This window comes from Schistocerca gregaria, unplaced genomic scaffold, assembly GCF_023897955.1.
Source record: "Schistocerca gregaria isolate iqSchGreg1 unplaced genomic scaffold, iqSchGreg1.2 ptg000579l, whole genome shotgun sequence".
Lineage (NCBI taxonomy): Eukaryota > Metazoa > Arthropoda > Insecta > Orthoptera > Acrididae > Schistocerca > Schistocerca gregaria.
Window position 1 is genome coordinate 101,569 of NW_026061970.1, and position 21,947 is coordinate 123,515.

A 21,947-nucleotide genomic window follows, 5' to 3' on the forward strand; every position below is an offset into this window, starting at 1 on the left:
GTTGCCCGCGAAAGGCAAAGGTCCCGAGTTCGAGTCTCGGTCAGGCACACAGTTTATATCTGCCAGGAAGTTTCATATCAGCACACACTCCACTGCAGAGTGAAAATCTCATTCTGGAATAAAAATCTTGCTTACTGCACTAACGCTACATCACATGATCAATATTTTGTGTATATTCAGAGTTTTCTGCTTTGTTCCAGGGATGTCTTTGAGGAGGAATCCGATGCACTTTTTGCAGAAATCTGTATGAAAATAAATGTTAAAGGTCATGACAACATCAAAGAAAGCTTAAAATGTGGGACATGTTGTAACACGGATTTGTTAATGATGGGAAAGAATTGCATTGAGGGAACAGGATTTCTGTTGTGTCTGACAAAAATGAACATAAAAAATGGCAAAATATAACTCTCTCTCTCTCTCTCTCTCTCTCTCTGTCTCTGTCTCTGTCTCTGTCTCTGTCTCTCTGTGTGTGTGTGTGTGTGTGTGTGTGTGTGTGTGTGTGTGTGTGTGAGATCTAGAGGAGATACTTTTAGAAATATCGCGAAACCTAGGTGGCTAAATAAACCTTTGGTTTGCAACTGGTTAGTTGATTTCTTCATTAATATATATTAATAAAAATAAGGGACCCCATACTGAACGCTGAGGGACCCCATTTTGTGGTACCTCCTCAGTTTGAGGTATCTGCTGACTTTTCTGCATTACGAGAGCTGTTCGTTTCAACCTTCTACACACTTCTAGTTAAATATGAATTAAACCATTTGTGCACTGTCTCACTTGCGCCACAATACTTAAGCTTACCTAGAAGTATTCTGTGATGTACACAATCGGAAGCCTTTGAGAGATCAAAAAAAAATAAAAATAAAAAAGTTAAATTATTCATGGCATGCAATATCAATATTTGATTAGTGAAAGAATATGTAGTACTTTGTGGTAGTTCCTTTTTGAAAACCAAACTGACATTTTGTTAGAACTTTATTTTGACAAATATGTGAAGCTATTCTTGAATGCATTACTTTTTCAAGAATTTTGGATAAAGCTGTCAGAAGTGAGATTGGGCGGCAGTTGATGGCATCAGATCTATCCTCCTGTTTATGCAATGGCTTAACAGGAGGATATTTCAGTCTACCAGGAAAAATGCCCTGTCTCATTCAGCAATTATATAACTGGCTACGAATCCTAATTGTCTGTTGGGGAACAAGCTTTTAGTACTCTGAAATTAGAAAAATAATAAACTCACTCACTTTCAACAGAGGGAGAAGTGGGTAGAATTTCTGTTTTATCACATTTCACATGTATTGCCTTTTCCATGTATAGCTTTGCCTTTTCTAATGAACATCTAAATTCTGTTTTCTCCGCAACATGTAAAGAGTGATTATTAAAAATATTTTCAACTTCTGTCTTTTTGTTAACAAACTTTTCATGTAGTTTGATGGTAATACAGTCTTCCCTGTGCTCTTAGTTGACTTGTTTTCCTTTCTGCGACAGTCCAAATTGTTTTGATTTTATCATCACAGGTGGAGTTCCATATAACTTTTCTTAATATAGTACAGTAATTCTTACGTTATTTGTCTGTTTCTGGCTCATTACATTTTCTTGTTATTTAGATGCATTTCCCTTTTTTGATTACAAGATGGATTTTATCCCTTTAATAAGCCATGGTTTTTACATGGTTTCTTACAATTATATTTCACTGTTTTCTTAAGGAAACTGTTTTCAGATTTACTCACAAATGTATCATAAAGTAAGTTAAATTATAAATTACCATCAGGTTCCTGGTGCACCTCATCCCAATTTAAATGCTGCAAGCTTTCCCAAGAATTTGGAATTGTTAAATCATTTATTGAACGTGCTACTTTGGCAGACTGTTGTGCTTTACTCTGTGGAGATATGTCGTATATTGCAACTAGCTGTGAATCATCATCGGTAGGGCTATTGTTAATAGATACATGTTTATTTGTTTAAATTTATAAGTGACTATGAAAATTTTATGTCAGTGTGCTGCTTTCCTGTCCTATCTGAGTAGGAAAATCAATAACTGAAGTAAAATGGAATGAACAGAGTAATACTTACAGGTTATTGTTCCTAACAGACTATTTCAGAAAATCTTTGTTGAAGTCCCCACAAATAGTAACTTTCTTCCCTCTGTCTGACAGGTAGCACAAGAAAGAATCCATGTTTCTCAGAAACGGTGGGAAAATTTCCCAATGGAGACAATAGCAAAAGTACCATTATTTAGTTTAAGTTCTCAGGCACATGCTTCAGTATGATGGCTCCACAGAATTATTTAGTTTCTAAATTTGCCACCCTATGATAACTTTTAATACATATGGCAGCTCTTCCTTTTTCCATATTACCACTGCTTACATGTGCTGAAAGCTTAAACCCACTTACATAGACGTTTTGCATGTCTGTGACTACATAATGTTCAGACAGGTATAGTACATCTATTATATCATCCCTATGTGGTTCCATAAAACAAATCAATTATGTTAAAAATTAATATTCTCTCTGTGTTGCCATTTTTTCTGCAACAGTAAAAGAACACATCAAGCATAACTTTATATGGCTTTAATAAGCAAACATTCATTCTTCAGATGATTTTTAATCACATGAAGTTTGTCCATTATGGACCTGACAGGGAAAATATACAATGTAGATGAGTAATAAAGAAACAAGCATACTCCGTGGACACTTGCTCCTAGTAATTTTATATTTGGAGTTCGTAGTAGAGACCATGCTCTTTCAGATATCCCTGCTGAAGGTCATACCACAAGTGTTCTCATAGTTATCACCTTTGTGATACTGACAAGTGAAAAATTTTCTGACGCAATTGGAGAATGCTTCTGTATTATTGCAGGGCTATAGAGAAATAGTATCTTCTGAAGATTTCATTACTTTGCCGCCCTTCACTCTATGGTGTTAAATCAATTGGCATTCATGCTCTTATGGCAGGTTGGCCTACCAGTTGGAACAATGAATCACAACTGTGCTGAAGTAACTTTTTTTGTATGTGTAGGGATATATTAGTTATTTTTTTTTAAAAAAAAGGTTGATTTAATCCCTGTCTGTTATTGTACCTCAGGTAGAAGTGTTGAGTGTTTGGGGGGAAACTCCTTAACTGTTGTGAAGAAAGATGCAAAATGACTCGCTGAGAGGTAGTAGTATTTTATTTTGATGTGTGTATGTTTGCAAAGATTATTTCCACATGTTTCAGTTTACTTTCAGATTGTTTTCAAAAAACTTACCTTAACATAGTGTATGCTAATAAAAAATCTCAAACTACACATTGAATATTCCATAGTAAATATTTCTGGGAAAGTTATGAAGGAGCACTTTGTAGGCAAAGATAGCCCTTTTGCAGTACGATGCCCATGTTTTCTAAAGGATAAAAGAAAACTCTTGGTCACATTCAAGGTAAAAATAATGCAAAAAAAGTCTAATATAAAGGCCTCTAGGTCCACTTGTGGTTTGGTGGCCCAGTGTAAAGGAACACCTGGTCACCCTGACTTAGGTTTTCTGTGATTTCCCTAAATCACTTAAGTCAAAAGCCGGGACAATTCCTGCAAAAGGGGACAGCTACTTTCCCTCTCCATCCTTCCCTAATCCAAGCTTGTACTCAGTCTCTAATGATGTCAATGTTGGTGCGACGTTAAGCACTAATCTCCTTCTCCTCTCTCAGCAGGAGCACGTTGCTGTAGTGGAATAAATATTTCATGTAGAGCTGTTTCTTATGATTGTCTTTTGTTGTTTCAGATATTTGGAAGGTATGCTCCAGCATATGAATATACTGTTCTACTTACTTTCTTCAAGTTTGACTTTAGAATTTCCCCTTCCTGATGCCTTTACAGTAAAGGAAATACACTCAATATGTTTGTTCACATGCATTCCTCTTTTCACTTTTATTCATCAATCATCAGAGATGATTTTTTGTAAATAGTTAAGACATAGAATAACAGTTTTAGTATGTCGGTATTAAACACATCAAGCACTTGTTGATAGAACACCGAACACTGAGAATTAGGCAGTGTGGTATTCAGACTGTGAACCACAATGACACAGAGAATGAAATGATACAACACAGTGCCTGGTGGCAGAACACAATCAGTCTCAAACTTCTGGACTGGCCCTATAATAAATGTACGAATGTGGCGACATTACTGAATAAACTAAAGTATGATTGATAACCACATGCATTTTGATTTTATGCTATAGCCTTATTTAGTTATAGTTACTTCAACCTAGAGGCCATAATGCAATGTTCACATAGTGTATTTTCTTAAATCTGTTAGTGTCTTAAGTTATTTTAATCTCAATAATGTTGTTTTCCACAGTCGATTTCTATTAAAAATTATGTTACAAATGTGGTTTTATGTCTTATTTGTAAGTGATACATTTTGGCAAAAGTTCCTGTGAATTCTCATTTTGAGGCTTAGGTGGCTGATATATTTTACTTTCAGAAGCTATATTTTTGATTCATAGAGGCAAACTAAATAAGGGCTACACTACAAGGGCAAATAAATTTTCTACCCAAATTTCATAAGCACTTTCTTGGTTAGGCAAGAAGGTGAAATTAAATTTGGCTTTGACAGTTAATTTTCAGACTACAGATTTCTGACTTGTTTCCCATTTGAGAGTATTCACTAACACAATGTTCAGACCAAATATCTTATGACCAGGCTCAACAAGAAAGAAAGAGCACAGCAAAAAGACAGTGCATACCAGCTGTCATCTGGTTTAATAGACTGCTTATAATAGAAGCATTAAAGACAAGTACTTGTCATATAGTTGAGGGTGGTCAACAGGCATAAAAAACAGGATTCCATTTCCTCATTTTGTTTTCTTGTTTATTGGTATAACAAATTACAGATAATATTTCTGTAGAATCATAATCCAAAAGTGTATTTGCTTGAAAATTTATCAAAGAATTTGATCAGTATTTTTAGTAAAATTTATATTATAAGCAAGTAAAAGAGATAAAGCCAGGCTTCATCATCAAACTTTCAGAGTTGAAATAAGAAAAATATGATGGTTAAATGTTCAGCAGATTAAGTGAACATCTGATACATGTTTAAGTAATTAAGTGCTTCAGACTATTAATAAGTAAAATTGCTATTGGATGATTTGAGTTTTAGTATCAAATAACAACATTCATAAATTATGTTGTTTCTCACATTTAAGGAAAAGATATTCCATCCCCACTTGTTAGAAGAAAATGTGAAGAAAATTTTCTAAAAACTGTCAAGGGAGAGATAAGGCAAGGTTTTTAATAGTGGGGTTGTGATTTGTAGCATGAATGTTGTAGGTTTCTAAGGATATCTAACTTTCCCGTAAGTAAGACCTGAATAGCTTATGCAACCAGTGTTGTATTGCGTCACTATGTATGAAATAGTATATATAACTATAAAACCAACATTTACTGTGTAACAGTGGCCTTCCTCAAGGCAAGAATGATTGGTATCAGTATATCATATTTGTGAAACTTTATTGGCCCTAGGATGTAGGCAGGCTAGTGATGCTGATAGGTTTCACCAAGAATGCAATAAACAACCTTCATACTACAGGAGTATTTTGTGAGTGCAGAGCTACTTACATGGGTGATACAGGGAAGTCAGTCAACAGAGGAGTAGCAAAATGTGAACAACATGTGTGATTATCTCAGCATAATAAACCAGCAATAGCAGAACACCACCATGACTGGGCAACCTGTTACTTTACAGGAAGCCTGTGTGCGGGCGAAAGTCATAGACAAGCCAACGCAAAATACGAGAGGCAATTGAAATTGTTAAGCAGCCTGAAAATATCAATAAAGAGGATGGATGCAAACTTTCTGCATCCTGGCTGCAGGCTACACCAGTCCAATGGACCATGACTGGTCACAGGGCAGAGGCCCTAACACACAAGGGAGAGAGAACCTAAACAAGCTGCTGTCAAAGAACTGACGGTAATTTTCGTACATGCCACGAAGAAAACATGCTCAGCAGAAGACAAATGCTGGTTTGCAGACCATCGCCAATCACTAACAATCTAGATAGTTAATGAATAGCTTCTTTCTTACCCTGTCCTCTTTTACTATAACTAGCCTGCTGTATCCTAGGGCCAGTTAAAATTCACAGATATGACATACTGACTCTAATTGTCTGCAATAAATAGAGGCAAACTGAATGAAGGCCATTGTAATAAGGTCAAGACGTCGATTTTATAGTTAGTATTTTGTACAATGATGTGGCACGACACCTAGAAGAATTTTAATCATCATTTTCTGTAGGTACTTACCACTGTTTCCCCTTAATTACATATACAAAGATATCAACATAATTTGAAAAGAATAGCTCTAATTAAACGTAGCAGTAAAATAAATAAACATAATAATTTAAAACATTGTAACTAATGATTCAATTTTATTTACATGCCATTGCAAAAGAGACATTGGGTGAAATTCTAAATCATTGCTTTTCCTTGTTGAAGTATCTTTTGGGTTGATCCTCAAACAGTTACTAGTAATTCGTTTTCTGTTCATGATTAAAAGATCTGTTACAGTTACACAGTGATTTATAGACTGAAGTATTCACATTACCAGGTTCCAGGGACTCAGCCTCATCTTCAGTTGTGTCTGTAAATAAAAACAACACCAATATCTCTAAACTGCAGTACTGTAAACAAGCTAACAGTACAAGAGTAAAAACATTAAATCTGCTGCATTGAGTGTGCCAATGAACGGTAGATCAAAGTGCAGCCATGTCAAAGCTAACTTACATGGTCACACATCTGCTGTACATCACTCGTCATATTAAATGCCCAAATGTGCCATTGCAATAAGCACCTTTCAGTTGTAACAGACAAAAGTGACCCTTACCCTGAAAGTTTCGGCAAAAGAGCATTGACTTTCAATAAATTAAATAAAACCATGTTAAACTCTGTGTGTGAGACAGAAATCTGAACAGCAGACTAAAAACTATGTAACGTGTTGCTGCATTTTAAAAAATGACCAACCACCAAATATTTATGTAGTGCTTCTCAAGCCATGTTTACAACAATGCAGCCTGTGCACCACTGCTCAGTTCTCTCTCTGTTGGCAGATGGGATGCATTGGCACTCTGAGTATTTGGCAAGTGTTAGCTGTAGTGTGGAGATTTTGTTACTCACTTTATGCTACTTGAACAGTGGTTTCATTGTTCCAGTTACATGTTACCTGCTTGGTGCATTCTGATGACAGCACCACATAACTGAATGTGGATGATCCTTTTGAAAGTGCTTGTATACGTTACATGGTTTTTACCCGCTGTTTAGACTTCTTGCCTCCCATCAGATGTATTGCCTTGTAAGTTAGCTTGGACAGGGACACCTCAACCCACTATTTATAGGCATGCTCAGTGGAGTGGATTTATGTAACCTCAATTATCTCTTTTCTCTAGTACAGTTAGCTTGTTCATAGTCTTGCAGTTTAGAGATATTGTGTTACTTAAATTTACAGATGTACCTATAGATGAAGCTGAGTTGTTGAAACCTGGTAGTTTTGTATAGACTGCAGACAAAGAATCATTTTGCAACTGTAGCAAATATTTTAATTTGAACATTACATATAATGGATGTGGATGTCCCACAACCAAAAATTTAAATTGATTTTGTGCTCCCCTCATTAATAAAGAAACGTGCAACTTTAGAAAAGGCCACCAAAAGCAACCAAACGAGACTAGAAACATAGAAATACAAAATAAGCCCATAGGGTGGAGGTGATTTACATGTGTAGATGTCCTTTTCAAACAAATGCAGTATATCATGTACATCATATATGGGTAGAGGCACTCACAATGTTGAAACTACTGAAACTGAAATATTATTATTATTATTATTACAGAATTCATATTAGATTTTAATTTGATTATATTGCACTATAAACTCCCTTCGTAATTCATATTTAGAAAAAAATCTATGATACAACTGATAGTCTAATTTGACTAGAAAAGTGTGTTCTCATGCTTGTTTGTCAAGTGGCTAAAGGAATAGATAACAGAATTGGACTAACATTCGCAATTTCCGTTTGTTGGAAGATCCTGCGATATCTGAAATGCAAACATTGACAATTTTGTAAGCATAACATCTTAATAGGCATGGGTCCAGGAAACACCACTTGCATGAGACATAGCTTCCCCCCAACTCCGGCCCCACACACGATATAGTACAAACAGTGATGCAGCCAAATGGTAAAACTCGATCTTCCATTTCTAAAAGGTAGTTGACACTGCCCTGTTGTCGACTAAGAACAAAGAAATGGTCATAAATAGTCATTTCTTTGCTGTATGGTCATACCACTATTTCTGATATGTGAATGTCTCAAAGAATATTCGGCATACAGAACATAGTATGTTGTACTGGTGGATCAACAGCCAGCAGAAATTAAAGTAACATTACAAGTATACTGAAAGGCAGCTCTCTTTCAATGTGGATAGATTCAAGATAATGCCTATAAACCAAAGAAGGAAAACCCTGTTGTTTGATAGTAATTTTTTGTTGTAGACTTCTGAACCATGTCACATTGTTAAATTTCCGGGGGTTGTATTACAAACAGCTTTTTGAAGAGAGCAGCTGTCTTTTCATTACTTGCAGTGACAGCAGTCTGGATGATTGACTGATCCAGTCTTGCAACATTAGCCAACATGGATTTCCTGTACTGTTGCTATAGGTGGTTGAAAGCAATGTGTAACTACAGCCATTATTTGTTTTTTTCCCAATTGTACTGTACGTTTCAATGAAGATCGAATCCTCTTGGGTAGAATATACTGAAGGTAAAATAGCCCCTTACTCAGATCCTTGTGTGAGTACTAGGTGAGAGGACCACATTGTTTTTAGACAGGATTTAAGCAAAGTAAATATAAGGTACTAAAGTAAGAAAGTAACACTTTTGATAGTTAACTATTAGTGTATTAACCCAAAAACATGATCACCAGTGTTTTTGTTAACAAACTCTGCATTTCCTTATGATCATGAAATAAATTGCCAGTTGCTTGTCTTGTCAGAAGCAGTGTTGTCGAAAATATAGTGCAAAATTTCTTCCACTGTATCTTCACATCTTGTATTACTTAGACTAAACATGCCAAGTTGTCTTCCTTTTAGAACCATTCTTGATGTAAGATGGTGCATTTCTTGCAGCACCATATTTTTTGCTGCTAGATGGCCACTTTTCCCACTTTGGTCTGTCTGTCCATACTCCTCATTCCAAAGAGAAGGCACCCCAGCAATGAAAACGCCACTTTCTAATCCTATATGGGCAGTGTCTTCTGGCTGAGTGCACTGTGCATTTCTTCTGTTGAAAGGTGTTCCAGAAAGAGGAACAACTAGGGGAAAAAGCTTGTATAGGCCTAATGGTTTCCGAATTTCATTAAATGAACACACCTCTTCTCAATATACTGAAGTATTGCTTCCTCAGAAAGAGACCAGTCTTAACAAATACTACTGTTTTAAATGCATAAATGTGTAACAACAAAATAAAATTTTCAATTGCTAATCAGAATTTAGTTTTGCAGCCTTCTTATAACATCTCTACCACCATATTCACAGTGAAATAATCATTAATAAGTTATGTCAGGTATTCAGAACACACCACGAAGTGTAAATGAACACTGTTCTGTTACAGTGTGAGTATGAAGAGCTCAGATGGCAAGCCAGTACTAAGCAAACTAAGAGAGGAGACGAAAGGAATATAGAGAAGTATTATATAAACGGAATGAAGTTGAGGACAATATCCAAGAAAGAGAAGAGAGAGTGAAGATGAGATGGGGAAATGTGATACTGTGAGAATAATTTGACAGTAATCTGACAGGGCACTGAAAGACCTAAGGAGAGACAAGGTTTGCAGATTGACATAGACATTCTCTCAGACTTAATGAGATATATAGGAAAGCAAGCCATGACAACCCTAGTCCACCTGGGGTGCAAGACATATGAAGCACGCAAAATACATTCAGACTTAAGAAAGAACATAATAATTCAAATTCCAAAGAAGGTAGGTGCTGAAATATGTGAATATTACTGGACCATCAGTTTATTGAATCATGGTTGCAATATATTCACATGAATAGTTTACAGAAGAACGGAAAAAAACTGGTAGGAGCCTACTTGGGGAAGACTTACAGTTCGATAGAAATGTAGCAACGTGTGAGACAATACTGACCCTATAATTTAACCTAGAAGATAGGTTGAAGGAAGACAATACAATGTTTATAGCATTTGCATATTTAGATACAGTTTTTGATAATACTGGCTGAAATACACTCTTTGCAATTCTGAAGGTAGCTGGGTAAAGTACAGGGAATAGAGTGTTATTTATGAGGTGTGCAGAAACAAGAATGTAGTTGCAGGAGTCGAAGCATATTATCTACAGCTGTGAATTTTTTGCATATTGCAGCCCCGTCAGCAACTGTAATAGACTAAGATATTGAAAAATCCGCATCAGTAGCGAAATGTTTTGGTCTTTACCCAGGTTTCGGCTAGAATAATCTAGCCTTCTTCAAAAGCATAAAGTTACTATAACATGCCAGAGTAAGTCACAGTCAACAAAAATTAAAACCTATAGTACTGTGGTACCATGTAGAATTAAAACTAGAGTGCCAACGTAGTTGCTGCTGCCAACAGACCACGTGGTGAAGTGATGCTGGGGCTGGACTTCAGTTAAGTAGTTGTAATTCGACATGGTACCATGGTACTATAGGTTGTAATTTTTAATGTTGACTGTGCCTTACTCTGGCATGTTATAGTAATTTTATGCTTCAGAAGAAGGCTAGATTATTCTAGCCGAAAGCTAGGTAAAGACCAGAAAATTTTCACAACTCGGGTGAATTTTTCAATATATTAACTACACCTGTAATTAAGAAAGAAGTGATACAGGTTTGTAGCCTATCCCCTGTCATTCAGTCTGTACATTGAGCAAGCTAAGGAAACCAAGAGAAAATTAGATAGGGAATAAAAGTTCATGATGAAGAAATAAAACATTGCATTGCAATACTGTCAGTTATGGCTGAGGACGGGGATGAGCAGTTGAACAGAATGGGTAGGGTCTTGAAAAGAAATTATAAGATGAACATTAGTGAAAGTAAAAGAAGGGTAATGGAATGTATTCACATTAAATCAAGCCAAGCTGAGGGACTTAAATGAGGAAATGAACACACAAAGTAAAAGGATAACTTTCTTAAGTTGTACATAAACTAAATGTTGAGACGTATTCTCTGAAGGTGTTCATGTGGAGTTGTATGGAGTGAAATGTGGATGATAAGCAGTTCAGACAATAAGGGAATAGATGCTTCTGAAATGTGGTACACAGAAGAGTGCTGAAGATTAGATAAGTAGAATGAATACCTAGTGATGTTCTGAATCAGACTGGGGGAAGAAAAGAAATTTATGGCACAACTTTAACTAAAGGATGGAATAAGTGATATAACATTCTCTGAAGCATCAAGAAATCTTCAATTTGGGAGTGAAAGTAAGTCAGGGGGATGAAAATTATACCAAGGCTTGAATACTATAAACAGATACAAATGAATATAGGCTGCTATAGTTGTGCAGAGATGAAGAGGACTTCACAAAATAGAGTGTAGAGCTGAATCAATCCAGTCTTCTGACCGAGGAGCAGCGGCAGCTGCTGCGGCAGTAGCATCATAATAGTGTGAACCAATATTAAATGGGGCAGACTTAAATTAAATAGTAGTTACAACAAATCAGTGTTCTACATTTGTTGGAAGATCCATGGTTAGAGATCTGCATGGATAAGAAAAATGTTGTCCGCATCAGTACCCCATCCATAAGATCCTTACCTACATCTACATATTTTAAAAATGCCTGGCCTGAATTTTCATCTGCTGAAGTTCACACTCAGTGTTGATGAGAATTAAGGATGGACACATCTATGTAGAAAGTCATTCAACACACCGACCCCGCCTGGGGTCCTGGGGTTAGAATAGGCCCGAGGTATTCCTGCCTTTCGTAAGAGGCGACTGAAAGGAGTCTCACATATTTCGGCCTTCATGTCATGGTAGCCTGTGGGGTTTGGCCTCCATTTTTCAAAATTTTCCTGAAGAGCGAGCCAGTTGAGGAAGGGTGCCGTACATGGTGCATTGTGTCCATTGTGCATTGAGATCTGTAGCCCACTTTCTTGTTGCTGCATTGCAGCCCCACCCATTCTCCATCTCCTGCGTGTGTTTTCCACCATGCACTATGCAGTGTCACTTTCTGTGCCTACAATGACCATGGACTTGTTTGCACCTGATATCCAGCATGGTAGCCAGTCTGTTGTGGTGGGGCCGCCATGTACCATGTTGATTGTAGCCTCCTGACAACACAGGAATCACTCTGCTGATGCCTGTGCCATTAACTCCCCACATATGCCAAGGAGTAGATGCCCGTCACCCTGGGGCATCGGGACTCCCAGCAATGGCCATGCGGCTAGGTGGCCTTTCCTGCGGCTGGATGGCGCCTGTGGGGAGGGCCCTTGGTCAGAGTGGGTGACATCAGAGCGGATGACATGCAATGAAGCCTGGCACATCTTCTCTTGCTAGTGGCCAGCTGCCAGCAGTCTCTAAGCATTCCAGGGCTCAGTTTAATGCAAACACGTATGATCCCAAATTGGTTTACCCGCTGGCCACACCATGGGAGGAATGCCATGCTAAGGATGGCAGTGAAGCTTATTCGCTTTAATACCTCGTATGTGCGAGAGTTGATGGGGAGTCTTTCATGTCTATGAACCCTCAGTTTTTTGTGGAGCCTTTGGAGGACAAGTTTGGGGTGGTAGATGGCTTGTCCAAAATGCGCTCTGGATCAGTTTTGATAAAAACAGCATCCTCTGCCCAGTCACGGGCATTACTCACTTCTAGCAAGTTGGGGGGGGGGGGGGGTGTTTCTGTTACCATCACCCCTCATAAGAGCTTAAATATGGCCCGGGATATTATATTTCACAGGGACTTTCTTTTGCAGTCTGATGACGAGCTACGCACCAGTTTAGAGTGGCGAGATGTTCATTCATCTGACACATCCATTGGGGTCCGAGGGATAACCAGGTTGCCACCGGTGCCTTAATTTTGGCCTTTGAGAGTAACACATTGTCCGAGAAGGTCAAGGTGATGTCTACCACTGTAACGTCAAGCCATATATCCCTCCCCCAATGCAGTGCTAGAAGTTCTGCCATATGTCTCCCACTGTACTTCCAGCCCTACCTTTAGAGATCATAGACGTCCATCGCATCCCAATACTCCATTGCCCTGCCTCCCACCTGTGTCAACTGCTGGGAGCATCATTCACCTCGCTCGCTAGACTGTAGGATTTTACAGAAAGAGTGGAAAATCATGGAATGTAAGACCCTGGACCAACTGACCTACACTGAGGCTCAGAGGAAATTTGATCGCCTACATCCTGTGGCTATGACCACCTCATACCCAGCCACTACGAGAACAGTTGTCACCCCATCAGTTCCTCGAATTCCAGTCGCCTCTCTCAACCAGGAGACTAGACCTGCCTCCTTGATGGTGGAGGACACTTCCCTACCTGGTGACCCCGCACCACCTAATTCAGGAGCAACACCCCCCTCCCCCTCCACCCCAACACCATTGGGGATTTCAGTCCCCACTTCTGAGCCAGAGAAGCACAAGGCTTCTTCAGCTCCTCTCACTAGGAAGGGGTCCCTTGGGTCACTCCCTTCCCAGGTTTCTGCTAATGGGAAAGATGACACCCGCCAGTGGCTGAAGAGCCCAAAAGCAGCTGGTTGTAGGGCTTCACGCTCATCCTCAGTCCCAGACACTGATTCAGTGAAGTCCTCCCAGGCAGGAAAACCCAAGGAAAAGTGCGAGAAATCAGAAAAGAAGACCCCAAGAACAAGCACCTAGTAGTGGCACCCACACCACTGCTACCTACAAGCTGTGTGTCTGAGGATGGGGTGGAGATTCTGGTGTCCGCTGAGGACCTGGGTCTCGCCGGACCCTCAGACACAATGGATGTAGGCAAAATGTCGGTGACAGCAGGTGCACCTAAGGCGTGAACTGCCTTTCCAGTCTCATGATGACGTCATCCTCTGGTGGAATTGCGGCGGATTTTTTCACCGCTTGGCTGAGCTATGGCAACAGTTAAGCATTACACCTGCTTTCTGCATTACCCTCCAGAAAACCTGGTTCCTGGCAGTACGAACTCCACAGCTATAAGGGATACTACAGGAACCATAGCGACTGTAATAGTGTCAGGTGGAGTTTGCGTTTATGTCCTAAACTCGGCCTGTAATGAAACTGTGCCCCTTCAAACCCCTCTTGGAGCTGTGGCTGTCAGAATAGGGACAATGCAGGAGATAACTGTCTGCAATGTATCTTCCTTCAGATGGTGCAGTATCCCTGAATGTATTAGCTGCACTGATTGATTCACTCCCTGAACCTTTCCTACTTTTGGGAGATTTTAACACCCATAACCTCTTGTCGGGTGACACCATGCTTATTGACCGAGGCAGAGATGTCAAAACTTTACTGTCTCAGTTCAGCCTTTGCCTCTTAAATACTGGGGCTGCCACAAATTTCAGTGTGGCTCACAGTAGTTACTCGGCTATTAATTTATCAATGTCCACTGGAGAGCACATGACAAACTGTGTGGTAGTGACCACTTCCCCATCTTCGTGTCACTCCCCCAGCGTCAGGCCCACGGTCAGATGGGCTTTACACAAGGCGAATTGGGAAACTTTCACCTCTGATGTCACCATTTACTCTCCCCCACATGGTAACATTGATGTCATGGTTGAGCAGGTGACTACCAGAATCATTTCTGTGGCAGAAAACACGATCCCTCACTCTTTATAAGGTGCCACTGGTGAAAGTCCCTTGGTTGTCGCCGGAAGTCACTGAGGCAATCATAGAGGATCAGCGAGCTCTACAGTGACATAATTGGCACCCTTCCCTAAATTATGTCAACATGTTACTCTTCTCACTGTAACAATCACTGCATAGTGTACTTTAAATATACGTAGTACATATGTTGATAGACTCACCAGTTTTGTACCAAACATTTTGTATGGTGTTTGTGATTGACAGAAGTGAGGTTATGAAAGGAAAATTTCAAAAAACTGTTTGTCCTAGAAGAGGTTAGTTATAACATTGTGGTTGGTTTTTGAAATTGCAAAACTGAGCTCTGTTACTTCAGAAAAAACAGGAATTAGATGTAAGGCAGCTGCTTATAAGATGGAAACAAACTGCACATTTAAAATTGTGCAAAACCAAGATGAAGAACATGTCGCCATCTTTAGCCCCAGCAGATGTGACGACGACTATATCCTCCTCCAGTGCACTGAACAGTCAAATGTATACAGTGCAATCTATCTTCTGAAATAAACAAGTAAATAAAACTGTAACTGTAGAGTTCAGCGATATGTCTTACAATAATTCATGCTCCATTAGAAAAGTAGACATTTAGTTGTAAACAATCAACTGGGCAGTCACATCACAGGGCATTGTCGCTTGCTGCAAAATAATCAAATTTGCTTGCACAGTGGAGGCTTTTGGTCTGTGAACCATGCCTTATATGGTTGCTGATGTGGTGCACATAGTGTCGTCCAGATGTGCTTCGCAGACAGCACGTAAGATAAGCGAAGATCCCGTGGGTGCAGCTAAAGTGGTCATAGCCAGAACATAGGGACAGAAACAACTTTCACTTTACCTGGACCTTGCAAACATTCCAAGAATGCCCACAGACTTATTTTCTGGACAATATTATAACAGATGTGCAGTGCTGATTTGTGCAGTCGCAATCATTGTCTGCAGGTAACACAATTTTATAAAAAAGTATAAGAAAATTGAATTGTTCTTTAATTTTGAACTACACAGCAACTATTGCAGATATCTATAGATAACTCATGGATACCCACATCTGTGCTGACCTTGGTTTGTGATAAAGTGAGAAACTGTCATGACAACAGCAAACAAGATGCTATTGTGGCCTACTCTAGAGTATGTTGTTCCACAGTTTGAAGGTATTGCCCAGCAAGCCTAACAGCAGACATCAAATTAAGTCAGATGCGCACAGTAGGACTGTAATAGGTCCAGATGAAAGTTTAACACAGAGGTTTAGATATCATAAATCTCTAGAAGAAAGACAGTGGTTTCCTTACTGAGCCATGTGGAATAAATTGGAGTTCCTAAATGTTCACTATAAGTCTTTCAAGAATCCACACAGGAAAAAATCAGATGACTGAGCAGGCCAAGCAATGTCTCCAGAACAAAACAAGAGACAACACTGTTGAAAATTCCATAAACCTTGGCCATCTCATTTCACATGATGTGGGCTGTTAAGCTGTCTTGCTGAAAGTAAAGGGCCTTCAGAGTCAGTGTCAAGCCATCGTAAGCAAGGTTGAACAAAGTTTTTCAATAAAGTGGTGTAACATTCTGAATTAAGTCACTGTTCCATATCTTAATTCATTTTCTTAAAATTATGTGCTACATTTTCCAAAACATTGAATCGACACCAAATTATCACATAGAGAGAGTGCAGTGGCTTTTCATGCAGTCACTGAAGACCAGTAACGTGTGTTCTACTGGATGACAGTCTGAAAATTGGAAATAGGCTTCATTGGGCATGAACAGATAATTTAACAAATGAAACGATAGAAACTCTAGGTAAATGAACAATGCAGGGAAGGACAGGCTGATGCTTGGTGTGTTATCTTTACATCAAGTAGCAGTATATCTTTTCCTGCATTATTCAACAGATTGGGACTTTTGTTTGTCAAATGAATCATGACATTGCAGAAAGTAACTTGTACTTCTTGTCTTTAGGTTTCAGTTTCTGAGCAATTTGCAATTTGTGGTGGTGAAATTTGATCTCCTTAAACATTCAGCATAAACTTCTTAGACTCACCCCTAAAACATGAAACCACTGGTGCACCGAGCATAGGGGATTACATTAAAAGACTTCCCTCACTCTCTGCAACTCTTCTGGTGCACACATGCTCCATGCTTCACATCAAACTACCATTGTTTCCCAACTTCCCTTCACCTGAGCTAATGTAGTACTTGACCGTGTCGATCAACATTAAAATGTCATCTCAGAGAATTCACACTTCTTTCACAATGTTGTAAAAATGATGAAGTAAAATGACAATGCTATATTTCATTGCTACTGGTATAGGAAATGTTCTCCCCTTCACTCGTTGCCTCTCTGCCACCTAGTACAAGCTACTGTGTATGTGCAGTATTATAGTATCATTTGGCTCCAAGCCATCCTATATATCTCTGGTAGGTATCATGTTAAAAACAAAAGAATCGGCACATATACTAAGGCATATTTAAAATAATTTTCTCCTTGCTCTGTACAGGAATGGAATAGAACAGGAAGTTGCTTCTGTGATATGAGAAATGGGTGCTTTCCAAATAACACCATTATGTGAGCTGCATTAATGCTTGGGCCTCAGAGTAACAAGAGGATCCAGATTATGGTATTATTTCCATTTCTGTCTCCTATACATCTTCTGCCTTCCTTTTTTGTCCGTCAGCTCTCCTACCTCTCTCTTCCTCTTCACTATATCAGCCGACATCGTGCTTCCCCTTGCCCTCAATTTGAAAATCTATTGTGTGTCCATGCCAGATATGATGAACATCTAAATTTACTGGAAAGAAATTTGGTTGTTAGGAAAGCTTCTTTGACATGAAATGAATCATACATAAAAGGAGAGTCTCTTAGTCCATATGCTGAACGTTCTTGTGCTGTTGGAGCTCTGTCAGTTAAAATAGATTCTAATAATGTCACATGGATGGCAGAGGAAGTGTTCAAAATAAAAATGAATTTGCTGAATTTATGAATGTAGAAAATTTATTTCACCAGTACGTGATTTCTTTCAAATTTCATGGAAGTAAAATTGTGACTTTCAATGTTGCAGCAATTCCTTCTTTAGGTGCAGTGAGCCCTACAACCTTTCGACCAATGGTTGGTGTACCTCCGGTGACAGGTGTGCAGACTCCTTTACCGTTGGCAGCTACACAGACTCCTTTACCGTTGGCAGCTTCACAGACTCCTCTAGGCAACCAGACATTTTTCCCAGCATTTAAGTGAGCCATTTCTCTCTAGAGACAGTGATTCAGTGGAACTTAAAGTGAGTTTTGTATTTTTGCCTTTACTGTCCGATGTTAAATGGGCAGTTCACAAAATACAGGCACCATGCTCCAATTTGTATATTTTAAAAATAATGGAAACTATGTCCTTTTGAAGCATTTGTATATCTTTTGCTCTTATGTCTTTTTCTACTTTCCTAGCTGTCTTCCATTTTTTTACTGCCCATTGTCAGGTGACTATTCCTCTTGCAGAATATATACCACAAAATGTATTAGATCTAAAGACATAACTGTATAAGATGGAATATTTATACAATTGCATATTGCATGATGTGCAGTTTCTTTCAATCTTTGCCCTGGTCAGATTGTGTGGGTGTACATACATAACTGCTATGCATTTTTTGCAAATGCTGTTGACATAGTTCCCAGAACTGGAGAGCTTGATGTTTAAAAGCTGTGCCACAGTGCCTTGCCAGGTGAGATTAGCTTAAGAGATTCTTCAGTGAAATGAGAATTTTATACTAAATTTTGAGTTCTGTAATGTGGGCAGTGAACTTTCACAACAAAATCAGAAAGCAGTGTGAGTAAATATTATCTGCAACTAGCAATTTCTTCTGCATTTGTGATAATTATAAATAGTCCTGTTAAAGAAAATCCAACTGAGATCTCTATGCTGTTACAGTTCTGTTTCTTAATTTTTTAATGATTTGACTACTATTATCAAAACAGTATAAAATCAATACAAGCAATGCTGCATTAGGGTGGTGCATAGCATATCAGCTGAAATGGATGAATAGTAATTTGAATATAATTCTTGTGAATTTTTTTTCTCAAATATGCACAGTTTGTACGAGATCTGCACACTAGTCATTTGTTTTATTTATAAATGGCTTATCTCAGTTAAATAGACAAGTAAATCTATGGTAGGGTATGTTATTTTGATGTGTTTGCATGAATGTCGGAAAGTTGTTCTTTATTATGAGTTTAAAATCAGTGTGAAATCAATTTGCTCAAAGCTTGGGAGCTGTAGGAAACAAATGCACTTCATACTGAATTGTGCAGAATGTCATTTAAATGGGACTACAGTAACAAGAATTGGCATTACAGAGAATAAGTGCTCAGCTAAAATATAGATTTAAAACTTCTATGTGAATGAATCATAGAGTGATTTAAAACTTCTATGTGAATGAATCACAGAGTGGTCAATGACCTGCTATAAAACACACACACACACACACACACACACACACACACACACACACCTCTGTTAAGCTAGTAAACCTTTCTTCTATGCTATTTTAGAGAGAGAGAGAGAGAGAGAGAGAGAGAGAGAGAGAGAGAGAGAGAGAGAGAATTTCGACGTACTTTTCATTGTCTTTCAACCATTACAGGAAAAAAGCTGTTTTTTTCCCACATTGTGAGGAGTCAATCTTCTCATTTGTTCTGTAAAGTACTGATTAGAGAAGAGCCTACAAAGAAACGAGATAAATTATAAAATTTGGTGTAACTAGTCTTTCTTTTTAGCAACCTCATTGAGTAAAAGCAGTTTAGCAAATTGGTGCTTCTCTTCGTGAACTGCCCTAGCAATGATCGGTCCAGGACATCAGAAACCAGTGTATGGTGCATTACAACTATTTATGGCAATACTGGTTCAAGATATCTCTTTATTCCTGGTTTCCATTTTCCATCAAAATTTGTTCAAATCTGAGTATATTTGGTGTATTTTACAGAGAATCAGAAAACTTTTACTCTTCTTGGTTCAAGTGTGCACCAAACTACATGAAAATTTGTTGTAATGTTTTTATTAATCCGTATTTTAATTTTTCATTACAACTTTTAGCTTAAGTATATGTTTATTATTTCCTTTGATTTTGCAGCTTTACTCAAAGTTGAAGTAGTGTAAACACACTAAATTGTTATTATTATTATTATTATTATTATTATTATTATTAAATATGATGCACAAGAATTAGAAAATCAGTATTTTTTCATAGTTTGTCATGAAATAACCTTGAATTTGACTTGTTTTCCTTTGGCATTGTCATTCCATTTTTCATGCATTATGGGGGACTGATGCAATTTTCACATTTTTTAATATTGCATTTGTTGTGGGTCTCTTTACACAGTGTTACTGTTGATTGCACTACTCATTTTTAAGAGATTTATTTTTTTAATGTAATTGTTTATTTTTAATTACATATCCATATAAATATTTTGTAAGTTTCCGACATATGCTGCTATGGGATTTTTCCCTCATATTGACTATTTTTAAGGGAGTCACATGTAAATTATAATGTACTATATCCCATTGTTGTTGTACATATGTGAAATGTGTTTGTTCATGTATTGCTCATGGTGCTTGGGATTCAACTAATTTTGTACAGTATACAAGCACAGTAAACAAAAAATGCAGGAATTTCAATAAATTGTTTGGAGAAAATGTTTGTTGTTAATTTTATACCTCATCAAATGAAACAGTAGATATGAAATTGCAGCTGTTTGTGAAAACTGATACAAATTGCAGAAACACCTCCCCCCTTTCTGGTTATCCCTTGTATTTTTTTGTTGTAGTAAAGCAATAAAAGATCAATGGGTAGAAGCTTTAGATCAGGGGCTTTCACCAAAGCCAGTCAGGAATGCGAAGCCACAAGGAGTACACAGAGCACCAGGTGAGAGGAACAAAAAGAGTGTGGGCTATGCCAGCCACCAATCACAGACAGCAGTGTGCTTAGACGTGGCAGGAAGCAGCAAGTAGCTCTACCACTGAGCCTTTCTACAGGACACAAAGGTCATGTAAAAGGTTTAATGTGTCACACAGTGTTTACGTCATCTAAAGGAATTCAGTTTGAGAAGTGATCATGCAGTAAATTGTGCAGCAGACTACACCCCACAAATACTATGTCAATTTTGAGAGCTCATTCTACTGATATTATTTGATTAAAAAGTATTTTGTATTATTTTCAAGATGTTGATCTTTCTGGAAGAGAATTATCTTGGGAATTGACTTTAATAATGTCTTATAATAGTGGCAGAAGAGATGTGCCCACAGCTATGGTCCACATCACTTTCTCGAGCCCCTCCCTCCCCGACAAAGGGAAATTGTCTTTTCCTTTGCCGACTAGAAGGTCCTCTTCAACCGTGTCGCCACGAGATACCTTCACCCAGTCAGCCCCTGTGCCATTAATGCACACCCCCAACTGTTTCTCTGCATTGGATGCCACAGGCAGACAGCACAAGAAAGCCGACACTTCTGTGGACTTCATGGAGCAGGATCCTCCTGCCTCTGTGCCCTGTAGCAGCGAGTCTTCATAGGCTGACTCATGGCAGCTGCCGAGTTTACACCCCTTCATTTTTTTCCTCCTTATGACTCTCCTCCAATGGAAGGTTTGCAGTGTTTGACCCAACAAAGAGGATTTAGGGTTGCTTTTAGAGCTGCAGCATCCATTGTACTCTACCTTCAGGAAACAAAATTATGTCTTCATGGCTGCTCTGAGATTTCGCATTTCTTCTTGGTCCATTTTGACCTTCCCACAGAAGTCGGAAGTTCATTTCTTGGAGGAGTCATGGTGCTCATACCAGATGATGTTCATAGTCAACTCATCTCCTTGACTACCCATTTTCAAGCTGTTGCAGTTCACCATTTCCTCCCTCACTTGGCATTTTACCTTTGTACCAGTTATATCCCTCCATCATTCGATGTCACCAGGGCAGACTTCTTCCAGCTTAATGGACAGCTACCTCTCCCATTTATGCTGTTCAGTGACTTTAATGCGCACAATCCCCTTTGGGGTTCTCCGATAACCTTTAAAGAGTTGCCCTCTTTGTTGACCACCTTAATCAACTTAACCTCTTCTGCCTTAACACAGGAGCACCCACATTTCTTTCCAACTC

At 38.5% G+C, this 21,947-nt stretch overlaps 1 protein-coding gene across 1 annotated transcript in view; it reads left to right on the top strand.

Annotated features, from left to right (window-relative positions):
• LOC126315920 (clathrin interactor 1-like) overlaps positions 1-20,496 on the top strand; it is a gene marked incomplete at its 5' end in the record, with an annotated part of 120,291 nt that extends 99,795 nt beyond the window's left edge. Inside the window, 1 exon segment of the mRNA XM_049992708.1 lies at positions 17,885-20,496. Within this exon segment, the coding sequence (XP_049848665.1) occupies positions 17,885-18,057 (173 nt within the window).
• Positions 20,497-21,947: the final 1,451 nt, after the last annotated feature.